This window comes from Wyeomyia smithii, chromosome 2 (genome assembly GCF_029784165.1).
Source record: "Wyeomyia smithii strain HCP4-BCI-WySm-NY-G18 chromosome 2, ASM2978416v1, whole genome shotgun sequence".
In the NCBI taxonomy this organism is placed as follows: Eukaryota; Metazoa; Arthropoda; class Insecta; order Diptera; family Culicidae; genus Wyeomyia; species Wyeomyia smithii.
In genome coordinates, this window is record NC_073695.1 from 64009639 (window position 1) to 64028612 (window position 18974).

The 18974-nt window shown below is 39.0% G+C and overlaps 1 protein-coding gene across 2 annotated transcripts in view; it reads right to left on the reverse strand.

Annotated features, from left to right (window-relative positions):
• Positions 1–4355: 4355 nt before the first annotated feature.
• Positions 4356–18974, reverse strand: part of LOC129719716 (oxysterol-binding protein-related protein 9) — a 189703-nt gene continuing 175084 nt past the window's right edge. For both annotated transcript variants that reach the window (XM_055671112.1, XM_055671111.1), the window contains 7 exons: positions 7048–7619; positions 6873–6980; positions 6621–6795; positions 6408–6543; positions 6127–6344; positions 5937–6042; positions 4356–5862 (listed from right to left, as the gene is read on the reverse strand). In XM_055671112.1, coding sequence (XP_055527087.1) covers positions 5776–5862; positions 5937–6042; positions 6127–6344; positions 6408–6543; positions 6621–6795; positions 6873–6980; positions 7048–7619 — 1402 coding nt within the window. In that variant the 3' untranslated portion in view covers positions 4356–5775. The remainder of the gene's footprint in view (positions 5863–5936; positions 6043–6126; positions 6345–6407; positions 6544–6620; positions 6796–6872; positions 6981–7047; positions 7620–18974) is intronic.

Sequence of the window (18974 nt, forward strand, 5' to 3'; positions counted from 1 at the left end):
TTTCAGAAGAAAAACGTTTGTAGTAACTTTTGTAACACCAATTTTATTTTGCAAGTTGCGTTGGATTTCGCCTCGAGTACCTTGGAGTGCCTTACGGCTCTAGCCAAGGGGACTTCCATGACCCCCTTCCCTTCCTGTTCCTCTAAACGATATAATCGACATTGACTGCGCGGAGCAGTCGGCCAATGGTTACCACCAAGTAAAAAAGAATAAGACGATGAACAGCCAAAATCCATATGCTGCAGCAACATCGCCAGGTTCGAAACACAAACGCACACAGGCCTCGCTCCCTGGCTCGTCGGACCCAGCATCGAATCGGCTACTGCAAAATAATAAGTTTACACTGCTGCCGGTGGAAAATGGTAACAGCGCACACTGTTTCCAAAGCTGCAAAAACGTGATCGAAATTAATTTGACCCAGAAAGTTTAGAGCCATAGTGCCTTCAGGAAAGATGATCCATTGATTATGATCTATTTTATAGAAGTTGAAATTTTGTGATTAATCCGCTTACCAGTGAGAAGCGAATTTTACTTTTTTCATTTTTGCATATAAAAATTCACTTTGTTCGGCAAAGTTGTTGCACATTTTATAAGAAACAACTTTGTCAAAGGTACCATACGCCTATCTGCCTTTTTAAATGGACTTTTGTGTAGTTTTCTACAGATTGACACTAAAAATCAATTTTTTTCAATTTACTATTGATTTTCTACAACTTTTCAATGTTCTACATTGTTGTTTGCTGTCACAAAATAAACAATTTCATCGAAAAAAGTTCATTTTTATCTGTCATATTTCATTGATTATTGACCATTTTTTTTTTTGAAACAATGCACTAATTTAATAACAGATATCTTTAAAATCTGCAATATCTACAGACTTAACTATTTCTATGATTAAGTATAAGTAAAACATCATTTGTCTCTCGTTGTCTCCTGTGCATATACACGGTGACAAAAAAGTCCGGTCACACTTTTTTGGGGTCGCCTGTAGCCTACACGTTGCATCTCTCTGGTGCCATCTATATGTCAAATGAAAGGGTTAACTTTGCTGCCCAAAGTGGCAGAGTTTCGTTTCTGTGCAGTTTGTTTACATTGAGTTGTGATCCATGGCAGAGTTAAGAGCTGCTGTTATCACTGAATATGTGGAAGGGTACAAACCCGAACACATATTCAAATACCTAAAACCGCTCGGAATCAACCGGAAATTCGTGTACCGGACCATGAATCGGTACCTAGAGACCGGAGGCACCGAGGACAAGGCACGATCTGGACGACCAAGGTCTGTGAGAACTCCAAGGCTGAAAAAGATTATACGAGACCGGATTCGCCGGAATCCCGCCCAATCTGCACGGAAGCTGGCCAGGAACCTTAAAATAAACCGAGAATCAATCCGCCTGCTTCTGCGCAAGGATTTAAAACTTACACAGTACAAAAAACAGGTGGTTCATGGGGTTACCAAAGCTACAAAGGACACGAGGTACCAACTGTCGCGGGAGTTGCTCGGTTGGCGCGCAGATGACGAGATTATTTTTTCGGACGAGAAGCTGTTCGTTTTGGAGCAAACAGTCAATCGCCAAAATGATCGAGTTTGGAGTTTGAGCCTCCAGCAAGCTCCTGCGGACAAGCTGAACGTTTCCCGGTTCCAAAATAAGACGTCAGTGATGGTTTGGGGAGCCATTTGCAAGAGAGGTAAACTGCCTCTTATTTTTATCGATAAAGGGGTCAAAATCAACGCAGCGTACTACCTGGACACGGTTTGGAATAAAAATGTTCTGCCTTAAGCTGAACTATTGTTTGAAGACGATTACTACTACTTCCAGCAAGATGGTACCCCATCCCACACCGCAAAGGTTGTTCAGGCGGGGTGTGAGGAAAACTTGACCGATTTCATTTCGAAGAATGAATGGTCTCCGTCGTCTCCGGATCTGAATCCACTGGATTATTTCGTGTGGGGATACATGATGTCGAAGCTAAACGACTATAAAATAACAAATTTGGAGCAATTCAAGCGATTTATCACGAAAATCTGGGACGAGATGCCGATGGAGCACGTGCGCGCCGCATGCGACGACTTTCCGAGACGTCTAAAGCTGGTTCGATCAGAGAAAGGTGGTGTAATTCCGAGATATCGCCTGTTAAGTATCTTTATGAGTTACTGAATAAAGCTATGAAAGCCAGATTCAGATTTTCTTCTTATTCTTTGAAATATTGAGATTTTCCTGTGTGACCGGACTTTTTTGTCACCCTTTTCTTGTAAATAAATAAGTGCATTATTTAAATAGAAAATCTTTAATAACTAAATAAGCTTAAGAGATAAAAATAAACTTTCTTCAGTGAACTTGTGTGTTTTATTGTAGTAAACAACATTGTAGAACATTGAAAAATTTTAGAAAATAACTATAAAAAATTATCTTAAAAAATATTTTAAGGGGCATTCTACAGAAAACTTTACAATATTTCATTTAAACTACCAGATACAAGTATAGTGTCTCCGACAAAGTTGGTTGTTACAAAATTTACTAAAACTTTACTCAGCCAAGTGGATTCTTATATGCAAAAATGAGAAAAATAAAACTCATTTCTTACTTTTAGGTAGATTAATCACAAACCTTTACCTTAGCGGAGATCGGGTAACCAACCCCCGGTGGAAACTATGGTCGTATACTGACTAGGAAGGGGGTTGTACGCGGCTGTATCCCCATAGGGGCGACGTACAACAGCGTCTGACCCGGAGCGGGCAGCTGAATTATGGAATGCTGTATCCCGCCAGCTACACCTAAGATGGCAGCCCCATCAGCAGGATGTAGGTATCGCGATCCTGGTAAGGTAGCATACCGAAACCTTTCTTCAACCACGAACAACGAATTTAGCAATACGGAACGGATCAATCGGCAAAGACCTAGGCTACGAACACGGAAAAAGATTAGGGTAAACGATTGGAAATTGGGTACTTGGAACGTCCGATCTTTCAATGAACCGGCTGGCTTGCTTGCTCGAGAATTACAGCAGTAAGGAGTCGAAATCGCAGCGATTCAGGAGGTTCGGTAGCCAAATTCTTCAACTAACTTTAATCAACACTTACGCACCGACAAACGACAAATCCGATGGAGTCAAAGATGAGTTCTACGACAAGCTTGAGCGAATCTATTACGAGTGCCCAAAACACGACGTAAAAGTCATCATTGGAGACGCAAACGCACAGGTTGAGAGAGAGGAATTCTTCCGTCCGGTCATTGGAAGGCATAACCTCCATTCGTCAAACAATGAAAACGGCCTGAGGCTTATAAACTTTGCCGCGGCCAGAGGAATGGCCATATGTAGCTCCTATTTTTCACGTTTGAATATTCGCAAACACACCTGGACGCATCCAAATGGAGAAGCCTGCTCCCAGATCGATCACGTACTGATTGACAGTCGGCACTTTTCGGATGTTACGGATGTTAGGTCTTTTCGGGAACCAAACATTGACTTTGATCATTATCTCGTCGTTTGCAAGAACCGCGCATGGTTGTTGAACGTGCTGAAATCTAGCACAGAGAGGACGATGTGTTTCAACATTCAGCGGCTGAAAGCTGCTGGCGTGGTAGCAGAATACCCCAAAACGACGTGCGGAGATTCTATAAACTGTCAACAGTGTCAGAAGCAGGAATTTCCCTGTGCCGGTCGGGTCCGGGTACGGGTTTAAAAAATATCAAACCCGACCATCTCTACTGCTTACTAATTAACCGACGGTTGCAGCCAAGTGGAAGAAGCATTTTCAGGCGACACTGAACGGTGAGGAGCCGGATGAACAGAGCAGGAACAGTATGACGATTATGAGTGACGAACAAGCTGTGATGACAGGAAGCACAAATCAGCTTAATCAGTTTTGTTGGGGAACTCGTTGTGATTAACTAAATCGTATGTTACCTTGAGGCCTATAAACAGATGATGAGTCTGCATGCAAGTTTACTCCCCTGAGCTTGCCAATAATTTGACGCAAAGTGAACATTTGGGCCGTTGTAGATCGTCCTTCTCGGAAATCACAACGGTACTCTCCACCAAAGGCTTCCCGCAATGGCATCGGTATATGGAACAGGATTCGGGAGCAAATCTCAAATACAGTATTGACAAATTTGCAACCGAGTTGGTGATCTCGGTTCACAGACTGGCCAAATTTGTCCGTTCATTGGTAGTTTGTCTTCTGTCTTCTGTTGAACTGAGCAATTTTTAAACCATAATTGCCAGAGCACCACAAATTTTGAGTCCATTAGAACAACTTCCTTAATTGTTCTAATTTGTAGATTGCAGACCAAACATTGTCATCAACACTTTAAACCATTGGTCGAGGGAATGTGATCGAACATAAAACATCGTTTAAACTGTTTAAATTGCATCTCGTTTTGTCACCTAATTCAACATCGTCTTCTTGTGTTGTGTCTTGTTTAGCGACAGAGCAGAAGCTTTTCTCTTCCTTGACATTGTGATATATGCGTAAATTCTGCGCAAACTGATAATCATTTCGGGTCGAATCGTTCGACACTCAAACTGTTCGATTCTTGCCTTTGTATTGTATTGTTATTATTAATATTACCCTATTTGTTCTACTGTTGTGTTAGTTCGATCGGTTGCGCTCCGATTACCGCTTGTTTTTTTCTTATTTCTCTTTCTTCTTCAGTTGTAAAATCAAAGTCTTACATTTATGGTGCATTATGGTTTTGCTTTATTTAAATTTTGCCTTTCAGCCATTTGTATGTGTTAGGCTCGAGTCATAATTAAATAGTATTTTATTTTATTATATTCATTTATAATATTATATACTGATAATAATGATTCACAGCATGCTCCATTCTCCCATCTCAAATGTTATTTATTCGTGTTGCTTTTCGTTAACGTGTTTTTTTTCCTAGCCGGTATTTATTATAGTTTTGCTTGATTTTCAATCAATGCGCATGAGTTAGGTTAAGTTGTATTTCTCGCTACATGTAGAAAGGACTTTCCTGTTCTGGATGCTGAAGCGTTTAAGTTTAGTAAATATATTTTTCAAGTGAAGAAAGTTGCTATGTAACTTTTTTTTGTTGTTGCATATAAAACAGTGAAATTCTTATTTTGTGCAATATCACAAACATGTTTTTTCTTCGTCTGTAAAAGTCGGCTTGAACGTTGTGCAATGTGAATTTCTATCTGTTGTTTAACGAACTAGTGGAAGAGTTGCTGGTCGTAAGAATCGTCGAAATGCTTTCAAAATATCACCACGAAACATGTTTTCTGAAGAGATCAATAAGGGCCGTTTTGAAAATACCGAGCGTTTGTTTAGCGCTACTTTCCGAAAAAATACGATAAATAAATAGTGGACGTTCAAATATTTTGGTCTATCAATTGCTTATTTCCACACAACATAAAATGTGTGGTGCTTCAAGCATAACTATCATCTATTGTTTATACAACCAAAGATGCGTGCAAATAATGTTTAAAAGTTTCAATATAAACGCTAAAGATACTGAATAAAAATGATTAGATGAATGTAAAAGGGTACCGTTAAATGCATATCAAAGTTTATTCAAACAACTTCAGATAAACTGTTATATGCAGAAAAAAAAAAGATTCTTCGAACAATGTGGCTGAAGGCTGTGAATTTCACGATTTTCGCTAAAGTTTGATCGCGACATAATAGTTGCTGGCTCGTACCTATAAATACCCATTCGAAATGACATGCGAGACTGATGTGCCTCACCTTTACTGCCTATCACCGCTAAAATAGTTCCCAGTGACACCGCTGCTGTTACTGCTAGATTGCTATCTTTTACTGTCCCGTCTCTCCAACGTTAGTCTATGCAGTAACGGATTGTTATAAATCCATGAATCTCCAACAGCTTTGAAATACTAAAATCCAGTACCAGAACATGTCAGTTATGAGAAATAAGTATCTGTCTCTCTCTAATAATTTGAGTCATTACCTTGTTCTCCCATTCACCGCTGGCTTCCTTCCGTTCGCGCGCTTCGGCCCGCTGTTTTTGTTCAACCTGAAATTTTGCATTCGTTGCTTTGTCGATGTCGTTCATCCTAGCGAAGGAAAACATTTTATTGCATTGTAAAGCATGAACATTTATTTTAAACAATCAATTGCTGCTCGCAATCCGTACTCACTTCAGTCCAGCCGTGACCTCTTTCCACACCTTCCGAGACTCGAATTCTGACTGTTCCGCTACAGGGCGGACCTTTTTCTTGAATATCGGTATGCTGTTCACATCGACGAACGTCTCAAACTTGGAAGGTTTACCCCCGTCGTTGCATTTGTACTCCATTAGGCCGCTCCACTCACCAGCTATCGATACGAAGGACTTCTTGTCGTTGGGTGCATAGATCTGAGGGAGAATATTCAGTGAACTTCATATACATACTGTCAGAAACTAAAAGGGGTCTCATACCTCCCCCTGAATCCTATTACGCTTCCCACCATAGAATGGCTTCGTGAGAAAATCGATGTCAGCGTGGTATCCTGTCTGCGGACATGTGATTGTTATAGTACCACCAAGCTCTATCCATGGCACAGTTAAAATCGATCTAAAATTATAACGTACAATTATGACGAGATGCAACAACTGCTACGTTTGGAATAGAACAGAAAAATATTCACACACCGTCCGTAACCATTCGGGAAGGTCACAATGTATTCCTCGTTGAGATCGCAGAGCGTTACCGTTCCCTGTCCGATATTGTGCACTCCGATCGATAGGCCTAGGAATTTCGATTTCGTCCACACATGAGCCGAAAAGCTAATTTTTTTGTTGTAATGTTCAGCATAGAACGCTGAAACTAAAAAAAACGGCAAAGCAAACGCCGGATGTTAGCAATTTGGCACGCAATTTCCAATACAATACAATGTGGCATACTTGGTGGATGATGCGAGACCTGCTCGGCAATAAATGTTAATTGGTCTTTGCGACACCACGGCACGGGTCCTTCCCTTACTTCTATGTTGGAACTGTCGTCTCCCGTTACTGGTGAATAGAAACAAAAAAAAAATTAAACTTCCACTGACAAAAAAAAAACAAAAAAGCAACTCACGCATATCGGGTGTATCCCAGTGACACTGGAATATTTCGCCGAGAATGGGATTGTACGGCTTTTTCGCGACGGAACTCTTACGACCGGCGTGGTAAGCGCTGAGGTACCAGCGAACAACCTGCATCATGCGCTCGCGAGGCTCCTTGAGGTCAGCAATCCGCAGAAACAGATCCGGGTGGGCGAAGTAATCGGCGTACATTTCCAGCAGTGATCGCCTCTCCAGGATGAACGTCGGCAGGACGACCTTCGTCAGATCCATGCCGATCTTCACCTGGGAAAGCAGGTGGGTGACCACGGAACCGTGCGATTCCATCGATAAGTCGTTGTCTGATTCGTCTTCGTATAAGGCATCGTAGTCCAGGCTTCCATCGTTTCGTATTGGCAGCGATTTGGAATCATAGGACTTCCGTGTTCCGACGCGACAGACATCGTTCGGAACGGCAGAAGCGGTAGATGTGTCTTGGCTGTCCTGTTTCTTGAGCGAGACGCTGTTGCTAGTGTTGTCCTCGGCGGTGACAAAGTGTTCATCGGTCGACAAGCGAGCAGCGGGATCTGTAAGGGTGCGGGTGTTGCTGAAACGGAAGAGAATACGTAGTTAATTGTATGTACATACTGATTTTCTATTAGGGCAGAGAAAAAAAACAGAATATTGACGGTATCTAAAAATGTTGATTGTCATGAAATTTTAATCCGAAAGTGACAGTCCAAATAATCAACAATCCAAAAAGTCAATAATAATATAAAATAAGTAAACAAATGTTGCTTGGTTGTAAGACCTATTTCAACAGATTTTTTATAATTTGCGCTTATTAGTCGGACTATGGAATTTGCAAATACAATGCAATATAAAATTTAGTCGGCAGGCTCTGGCATTTGACTCCTCCAAACGACCACATTACATAGGTAGATGTTAAAAGAATTTTATTTGTATTGTGGCAATATATCACAATAGATCTACTATCAATGGTCGCAGTGGTTCAGTCTCCTACAGGAATTGTGACAACATTTCCTCTTCAAATAATTCATAAGTCTCGCAACTACTAACTCTTTTCCGCTCATGGTGACCCTAGAACATGAATAATTGTAAAGAACACACTGCTCTACTATACCGATCCCCTGACCATCCTAACAATATCGCCTAATTACAATACTCTGAAGTGAGACTACACCTTAAGCTTTTCAGCTCACACCCTCAGACTGCATGGCAATTTAGAACAATCTCGACGTTCCATATAAGGTGATCGAAACCAATCGTCATATGAGCCGTTGCGAACCAGAGTGGTCTATGTGCCATCGAGCAAATTGTTCAGGAGAAGCAATTTTCGAAAAATCTCTGAATAAAATTCTGTTCAACGGATTCCTTCAAACAAAATGTTCTAATATGAAGGTTATGAAATGGTTTAACATTGGGATACATAAAATTAACAGTTTCTTTGCGAAATCGGTGATTTTATTTCACCAGTGTACATAGACCACTCTGACTTCATATATATATATATATATATATATATATATATATATATATATATATATATATATATATATATATATATATATATATATATATATATATATATATATATATATATATATATATATATATATATATATATATTCACTGGAATCCTCGAATCGTTTCGGAACAGAGTGGTCTATGTACACAAACCCGGTAAATAACAAAGAAAATGACGGTAAATCGTATAAAATGGCTAGTGTCACATGTTATATGATACATATAGCATGTCACATGTAAGATGTCACGTGTTACATTACATGTAGCACAAGATATTACATATTACATAATATTTTACATGTTACATTACATGTAACATGTTACATATCACGTGTGACATGTACAAAACAAGTGGTATGTTCCTTATCACATGTAATATGCTACATGTTACGTGTTACATGATAGTATTACATCGATTTATGTACATAGACCACTCTGATTCGAAACAAAACAGCCATTCTGTTTCGGACGAATTTCCAACACGGAATAAATCAGCTTTAAAATTCGATTTTCCGAAATTTTCTTAATCTCCCAACTTCAGCTTCTTGAGTAGATGCGGTTTATGCAAAAAACTCATTTTCGAAAAAAATGGTCTTTAGACCACTCTGTTCCGCAACGGCTCATATGTGAAGCATGGATGATCCTGTACTTCCATCAGGCATTATCTGCTTTTACACAAATGGTTCGAAAATGGGTAACACTGGCTTCGAAGTTTACGGGCCCGGGGTTAAGGAAACTATTCTAATGGGTATATGGCCCACCGTTTTTCAAGCAGAAGTTTAAGCTATACTTATCTGCGCCAAGACATGTCTCAATCGTAACTACAGGTATGCGAAAATCGGTACTTCTCAACCACCCAAACGGCTCTATTAGCACTTAAGTCCTCAGATTGTGCATCCAAATTAGTTTGGGAGTGCAGCGCAGCACCACGGCAGTTATCCTGACAAAACCAAGTTATATTGTACTTGAATTCATGGACAATGTGATATCTAGGGCAATGAAAACGCTGACTACCTCGCAAGACAAGGATCAGCACAGTTCATTGACCATTAGCCATTACTGGATAGCTCCAAAACCCGCGTCAAGCGCGAACTTAACACATGGGGAACGATAGAAATAGCTAACCGATGGAACAATGTACAGGCTCGGACAAGCTAAACAGTTTATCTTTCCAAACCCTGCTATAACCAAGAAACTTTTCGGTCTTAAGCGTGGTGGGTTACGTCTCTACACGGGAGTTATTACCGGACACTACCCTTCTCTTTACCAACTAAAGAACATTGGTATTGTCTCATGCGATAACTGCAGTTGAAACGTCAGCTCACCTGCTTGCTGTCTGTCCTTGCGTTCGCTAGACTTCTTGCTTCTTTAGACGTTTCGTCTAGTCGTAGGGCTCAAAAGTTGCATTTTCTCAAGAAAAGTCCCTATGCAAAATTTCAGCTTAATCGTGCAGTAGCCTCTTCTCCAGAACCAGGTATAATCACAAAATTTCATTTCCACTAACAGACATTCGATGCAACCTTCCATTACATAGTCTGAAATAGTTTATAGTCTCGACATTCTTTCGCTGGAATAAAGTACTGATACTAGACATCTTGTTTCCCATGGGAAACAACGATGGCCACATATGGCTAAAAATGTACACAACAAGAAAATAAGCGTAGTGATAAGGTTTTCCATCTTTGTTAACTATAAGTAAAAGGGACATAGTCATGAATTGAAAGGTTAAAAAAGACAGGTAGAAAAATCGGAAAAGAGAATTCTCGCATAACTTTCCAAAAAGACCTATGTAACATTGAGAAACTCCCTTTGTTTACTTTCTCTTTTATCAATAACTAAGTTATTTTCACATTTTCCATGACACTCTCAGCATAATAAGCTAATCTTTCGATTTTTGGCAAGAAATCGTTGATAATTTTTTTAATGACACTTTTTTTAACGAAACAGAGTGAGAGAGGAGAGAATGTCTCATTGTTACTTAGGTTTTAAGTAGGTATTACGCACGTACGGGGACTTATGTACTACAAATCCCTTGCAGAGATCTAAGTAATTAACTTCGGACTTTAAGCAGTCGTGCCTCGAAGCGGTCAAAGTTATAGTTTTTTGACCGACGAAAAAGGAAAGATAGTTGCAATGAAATAGTCGAAATTGGATTTTATTTGATGTTAAAAATCTTAAAACTACATGAAAAGTCGAGATCAACTCTCAGAGAGATTTCTCTCAGTTCCAGGAAATCGTTTTTTCTTAAATGAATCCTAAGCTCCCTCGCATGGCTAAGCTACTGATATGCACGTAGGTATTGATAATATCACAAAATATTATGAATTTTTAATATAACCTTTAGGTTAAAAGTTTTTTGAATGGAAACATAAAGGAGTAAGTTTAGAGAAAATCAATATAAAGGGTGATGTTTTAAGAATTTGGTTTTTCTTCAGAAAAAAAACGCATAAAAATTACAAAACTGTATGAAATCTTTATTTGAGCCAATAAATTGGTTTATGCCATTTACTTTTTAAAGATAATTTCATTCAAATGTTGGCCACGGCTACGTTTTAAATGGTCCATACGAAAAGTCCAATTTTGGGTCACTTTTTCGAGCATTTCGGCTGGTATCTCGCGAATAACGCGTGTAATGTTGTCTTCCAAGGCTGGAATTGTTGTTGGCTTATCCGCATACACGAGAGACTCAACGTAGCCCCACAAAAAATACTCTAGCGGTGTTAAATCGCATGATCTAGGCGGCCAATTCACTGGTCCATTTCGTGAGATGAATTGCTCACCGAACTCATTCCGCAATATGTCCATTGATTCGCGGGATGTGTGGCACGTTGCTCCATCTTGCTGAAACCACATGTCAACAAGACCCAGCTCTTCCATTTCCGGCAAAAAAAATCAGAAATCATCGCGCGAGAGCGAGCGCCATTGACCGTAACGTTGCGATTTTTATCATCTTTGAAGAAGTACGGATCAATAATACCTCCAGAGTGCAAACCGCACCAAACCGTGCATTTCTCTGGGTGCATTGGCGATTCTTGTATTGCGTTTGGTTGCTCTTCGATCCAAATGCGGCGATTTTGCTTATTAACATACGGGTCATTCCATACGAAGTGACCACGAAAAAGCACAAACTTGGACACAACCATCACAGATTTTGCTCAAAGTTGGGAGAATTATTCATCTACTGTCACTTTGGAAAATCACAAATTTGGTGTCGATTAGAATACCCCCCGCTCTGTGGGACCCCCTGTTTATTGCAAAGTCACGCATTTTTTGTTCAAAACCTCTTTTCTCTTTTTCTTACAATTCATAGACGTAAAATGTCCGAAAAATACTGATAGATGATTTTTGAAGAAAATAAACCAAGGAATCCAGAAAAAAATATAAGTTTTGACCGGAAGTGTTGCCAGATAACATATTTTTGTATTTCAAAACTAAATTTAAATTTTTCGGCAAATGCAGCCATTTTGATTTTAAATTTAATAATTTCATCGTGTTCCTTGGAAAATTTCACATAAGAAATAACTATCATCCCGAGGTAATATGAGCCAATCTCGAGATATAACAATTTTACGAAAAATGTTGTAAACTTCGTAATTAATTTTTTTTTGTTCCTTAGAAAATTCCACATAAGAAACAACTATCATCCCGAGCTAATATGAGCCAATCTCGAGATATAGCATTTTTACGAAAATAGTTCTGAATTTCGTAATTAATTTTTCGTAAAAATGTTATATCTCAAGATTGGTTCATATTACCACGGGGTGGTAAGTGCTTCTTACGTGAAATTTTCCGAGGAATACGATGTAATCTTCAAATTTAAAATAAAATTAGCTGCACTTTTAAAATACAAAATTAATCTATCTGGCAACACTTCTGGCCAAAAACAATATTTTTTCTGGATTCCTTGGTTTATTTTCTTCAATATTAAACTATCACTATTTTTCGCCTGTCTTACGAATATAAATTATAAAATAAAACAATTACGAAGTTTACAACTTTTTTCGTAAAAATGTTATATTTCGAGATTGGCTAATATTACCTCGGGATGATAGTTGTTTCTTATGTGAAATTTTCCAGGAACACGATGAAATTATCAAATTTGGAATAAAAATGGCTGCATTTGCCGAAAAATGTAAATTTAGTTTTGAAATACAAAAATAATTTATCTGGCAACACTTCCGGTCAAAACTTATATTTTTTCTGGATTCCTTGGTTTATTTTCTTCAAAAATCATCCATCAGTATTTTTCGGGCATTTTACGTCTATGAATTGTAAGGAAAAGAAAAAAGAGATTTTTGAGAAAAACTGCGTGACTTAGCAATAAAGAGGGGGGTCCTAGAGAGGGGGGGGGGGTTTTCCAATCGACACAAAATTTGGAATTTTTCCAAAGTGACGGTAGATGAATAATTCTCCCAACTTTGAGCAAAATCTGTGATGGTCGTGTCCAAGTGGCATGTACACTTCATATGAAATGACCCATACCCATTTTAACCAGGAATTTTTCACAGATTAAAATTCGATTATTTGTAAGCGTTGTTCAGGCGTAAGTCTGTTCATGGTGAAATGGCAAACCAAACTGAGAACATTAGATTTTGACAGCTGTCAGAATTCCCTCGTGAGCTGTCTAATCTGAATTCACGAAAAACCATATAGCAGAAAAATCACCCTTTATTATGATTGTAATATAATTCTTCGTTACCAGGTTCTAGTACACTAAGTTCACTTTTTACGCGGCAGTTTTTACGCGGATTCCGGAATTCTCGCGTTTTTTACGCTGATTCCGGTATTTACGCGTTTTTATCTACGCCGATTCCGGAATTTACGCGGTATTTTTTTTCTTACGCGGATTTCAGAACTTCTTCACTCGGATTCCGGAATTTACGCGGTTTTTATGCAGATTCCTGAATTAACGTGGTTTTCTTCTACGCGGATTCCCGAATTTACGCGTATTTCGGAATTTAGTGGTTATTTAAACACGGATTCCAAAATTTACGCGGTATTTTTTCCTGAACTTCTTTCTGACGCGAATTCCGGAATTTCTTTACTCAGACTCCGGAATTTACGTCGTATTTTTTTCTTATGCGGATTCCGGAATTTCTTTACTCGGACTCCGGAATTCACGCGGTTTTTTACGCGGATTCCGGAATTTACGTGGTATATTTTTCTCACGCGGATTCCAGAATTTCTTCTTATTTGGATTCCGGAATCTACGCGTTTTTTACGCAGATTCCGGAATTTACGCGTTTTTTCCGCGGATTCCGGTATTCACGCAGTATTTTTTACGTGGATTCCGGAATTTACGCGGTATTTTTTTTCTTACGGGGATTCCGGAATTTACGCGGATACCGAAGAAACGCGGATTCCGAAAAAACTCGTTTTATTCTTTTCGCGGATTCCAGAGTTTACGCGGTTTTTTTTACGCGGGCTCAGGAATTAACGCGGTTTTTTCTACGCGGATTCCGGACTTAACGCGTTTTCTCATGCGGAATCCATTATTTACGCGGTTTTTCTTTCTGACGCGGATTCCGGAATTTCTTCACTCAGACTCCGGAATTTACGCGTTTTTACGCGGATTCCGGAATTTACGCGGTATTTTTTTTCTTGCGCTGATTCCGGATCACCTTCACTCGAATTCCGGAATTTACGCGGATTCCGGAATTGAAGCGGTTTTTTACGCGGTATTTTTTTCTTACGCGGATTGCGAAATTTCTTCACTCGGATCTCGGAATTTACGCGATTTGTTTACGTGAATTTCGGAAAAAACGCGGTTATTTTCTACGCGGATTCCAGAATTTACGCGTTTTTTTTACACGGACTCCGGAATTCATGCGGGATTTTGATCTGACGCGGATTCAAAAATTTCTTTACTCGGACTCCGGAATTCACGCGTTTTTTTTTACGCGAATTCCGGAATTTAGGCGAGATTTTTTTACACGGATTCCTGAATTTCTTCACTCGGATTCTGGAATTTACGCGGTTTTTACACGGATTCCAGAATTCAGGCGGTATTTTTTGCTTACGCGGATTCCTGAATTTCTTTTCTTGGATTCCGGAGTTTACGCGATTTTTTTCAAGCGGACTCAGGAATTTACGCGGTTTTTTTTCTTCTTCACTCGGACTCCGGAATTAACGCGTTTTTTACGCGGATTCCGAAATTTACGCTTTTTTCACGCGATTTTCTTTAACGCAGCACGTATCCCCCGCATAAAAAGCAAATTTAGTTTACTTACAATAACTTAATAGCGATTTGAACAAAAAATTTTCATATGAAAATGTATTGGAAATAATGTGTAGACCTAATTTGTGTTACCTAATATTTTATTGAAAAAGTATTAAAATTATTTAGAAAAATTGGTATAAATCCAAATTTAAAGAAAGATGTATAAAAGCTATAAATAAAAAGCAAAATATCGAGATCAAAGCGACGAATGTTTACTATTTGTTTTACGAAAGTGAATGAAAACTTTGAACTTATTTTGCATCAAAGCTTTATCCGTTTATCTTTTAAAATGTTGCTAATGTAAAATTGATATCTTTTTAATACTATTAAAGCATGGCACAAGAGAATGAAAAAAATCAGTTATATATTTTTTATTTCCGATGTAATTTGAAATGCACTTTCTAGAAACATCTTAAAGTGTAGCCGTTTTCGAGATATTTCATGAAAACTTTGAATTATTCCTATTCGTTTTGCTGTTAAATACACCTGTTGTACTACCAGAATTTAAGATTTGAAGATAAAACAATAACGCTTGAACTAAGAAAGAGTTATGTGTGATACTAAATAAATCGACATACGCACCTTCATGACAACAAAATGAATAAAAGTTTTTTGGGAAATTGTTGTTTTGTTGTTCAGACATTTTCCAATAAATATGATATGGAGAAAATCCAAACTGGTTTCGTAAAACTTGTGTATGTTGACATACACTTGACTCATAAAAAAATAATAATTTCTCTTCAGCGTATATTTTATACAATTCTAGAATTTTTTACGACTCATCCGTAGACAACATTTCACGGAAGGTTCAAGTTTTCGAGAAACACTTTTTCTGAGATTTCACTCTGCCCAAAAAATCAGTCAAAATGATCCGCATATCTGTGAAAATGACATGTGCCCTCTTTAATTAAACACCTATACAAATTTTCATCAAAATCAAATTTCAGCATTTTTAGAACACTGTTGGTTCTAAATTGACTGAATGATAAAGTGGCACAAAATCGATTAGTGCTTCGATATCCATATCTAAAAATCACTAGCTCACATATTGAACCAACCCGTTTATGAATTACAGTCAGAAATAACAATCAAGTAAGCAATACACTAGCATTCATTACGGTCGATTGACGCTCAAGCTTATTATTTACGATTTGAACCGAAAGTGGGACCCTTTTTCCTGTCCAACTTCACAGCATAACAGCCTACACCAGAAACGAAATCATGCGTGTCATGACGTCAGCTGAAGCAATGCAGTCGACATGACAGAAGTCGGGAAAGCATCAATAAATTTTGAGATCCTACCGACAACAACGGCACGGACCGCACGAAACAGAAAGGGGAGGGAAAATCGACCGAAATTTTCTAGACTACTGAAAAGGTGAAATGTAAAGATGGAACGGATGTAGATTGGATTTACCTATCAACAGCAACTGAGCTACTTCTGCGGAAGGTAAATTTTTCTGCCAACGATCTGAACATGGCTTTTGCTCCTCGGAAAGCGCAGCTGACACCGTACTCAGAGTCCACTACGATAGGCTATTACATCGTCGTTTCTAAAGGGGTAGATTTGAGTATCGTGTTGAAAGCACTAATTTTCGGGAATCGCTAAGTATCTATCACACTATTTTATATTGCCACTCTAGCAGGTATACGATTCGACATCAAATCTTGCTATCCACTGGACCCAAATGGTACACTTTGGCATCAGTATATTATATGATCGATGCGAATGAAAATTGTAGTGATATAAACTAATCGATAAACATACGTATAGTCACACTTTGCACAACATGGGTTCTCACGTTCTCATGTGACACACAGCATACGACGGCCCGAAGAGGGTTTTTTTTTTCTTCTTGCCGTTAGTTTTTTCATACACAATTCACTACACGCCGTTGGTCACACTCAGCAAAACTGTATGCATCGTCATACTATAAAATAAACAGGATTAAATATAACAAAACCCGCTGCGAACGAAATTGAGAATATGAGCGGGAGAGAGCGAGAAGAACGTTTGGCAATGTTGTTGAGCACCAGCTAGTAGTGGTTTATTATTATATCTCGACTTCTCCTTCTTTGCATCAATTTAACGAGGAAGACACTTCTTGATTGATTTTTTATTTCTCCCTAAACTTCTCTATAAACAATAACACACAACGGTTGGGATTACAATTAGCATAATCAGCATAATTTCACTGTAAACGTGCGTCATTGAGTAGAATTCAATCGTATCAACTTTGTTGACGCTAACTTGTTTTACTTAACACGCAAATTTTAAAGCAGCGCTTAAACTCCACCAAATTTACAGGAAAACGAAGGAGTTAATGACGTTACAGGAGAATCTTCCGAAGAACGACTAAGGGTTCGCGATGGTTCACTGTTACGAAGCGTGCTCGCGAAAACGACTGGCGACAGTCAGAGTGCTGAGCGTCGATAGAACCCCGACAGCAATCCTACTAGAGCCGCTGCAATCGCAACATGGGATCCCGACGGTGGGAACCGCTCGAATATGCTTACTGAGGGCCGAAGAGAATGCCGCAAATGATGACGACGGTAGAATCAAACTCGTTCGAGAATTTTGAAGTAGAATACTTCTCTCAGGAAGTTCGGCTACATAGGGATGTGAAATGTAATTCTAAAACCGAAAAAAGTGAAAAATATGTCCAATTTCAAATGCTAATAAATCGGTTAGTATTCGATGGATTTCCTTCGTTCTTGCAGCAAAAGATTGGAAAATCTTCTAAGATTCTTCCCTAAATAAGATAATTGTAATTTTATTATTCACACTATTGTACTATTGAAAATAGTCAAGCCTTGTCAAAACGAAAAATTCGACCTCTGATTGGTCGTTATATGCTTGCTTCCCTAGCACGGTCGACAGGATCATATACCTTGCAATTGAAAACATGCTTTTTGGCCTATATAAGAGCCTGTTTAAGCCGAAGCCGCTCATAATAGTTCTAGACAGCGACAACAGCAGTCGTCCTTCCTTAGCAGCAGCACTAGCCCTGTGGTTGGTCACCACGTCTCAGGAGCAGCGCGGTTTTTCTCAGTGTGTGTCGCCAGACAGCCATTATTCCCCCCGTGTTGGGGCAGCATGAAGATTGCCATCAGGAAATCCAATTTTGGAAATCAAAATGCCTTTTTGAAGGCAAATAAACAAGTCATTGAAAGTTAATAATTTTTGTCAACGCAAGCAAGTATTCTGTGTTGCATCCTAGCAATTTAAATTTGTCGCACCCGTCTAATTTACTGAATGTGAAATAGCTTTCACAGTGCATGTTGTCCGTGTGTCTTAATATCCCCAATGTTAGGGCAGCTCAAAGGTTGTAATTAGCAACCGATTTTGAACAGCAAAGTGCTTTTTTGAAGGCAAATAAAAAAATAATTGAAGGTTAATAATTTTCTGGCATCAACACAAGCAGACATTCTGTGCGGGATGCAATCAAATTCTGTTGTAGTTGTCTAATTTTCACTTTATTTAGTAAACTCCCCACTGTAGGGGCAGCGCAAACGCTGCGATCAGCATAACCGACATTGAATAATAAACTGCCCTGTTAGAACGCATTCACAAAAGCAGTTAGTTCGACTATGCAGAGCTAATATGAAGTCGATTCAATCAATCAGCATAAACAGAATTTCGTCGTCTCCCAGCTGCCAAGTTGCAACATGATGCAACACGCAACAGCGAGCAAACGAAATCGCTTGATGTTACAAACCGCAATAAGATACGGGTTAAAACAGTTGCGTGTGTGAGAGCACCATCGGTGTTTATTCGCTGGATACACTATCTACTGTCTACTGAACGCAATAATCTGCTTACATGCGACATGGGGACGGGAACATTTTCTACATTTTCTGCTACATTTTCTGCTACGAAACTGAGGAAAAACTTTAGAAACTGAAAAAAGGGGGCGAGCTTATCAAATGATCGCTCTGAGCCGGAATGAAGTCACACATATTTTTCAAGTTATGTCATTCCACCACCTACGAAAAATAATTCGTTCCTATTTTCATCCCTATATAAGAGCCTGTTTCAGCCGGAGCCGCTCATAATAGTTCTAGACAGCGACAAGTCGTCCTCCCTTAGCAGCAGCGGGAGCGAGCAGTGGGTACCATCGATAGCGGATAGCGGTCACAACTGTGGCATGGCTGCGAATAAGCGTAGCAGTTTCAGCGGATCTCACCATCGAT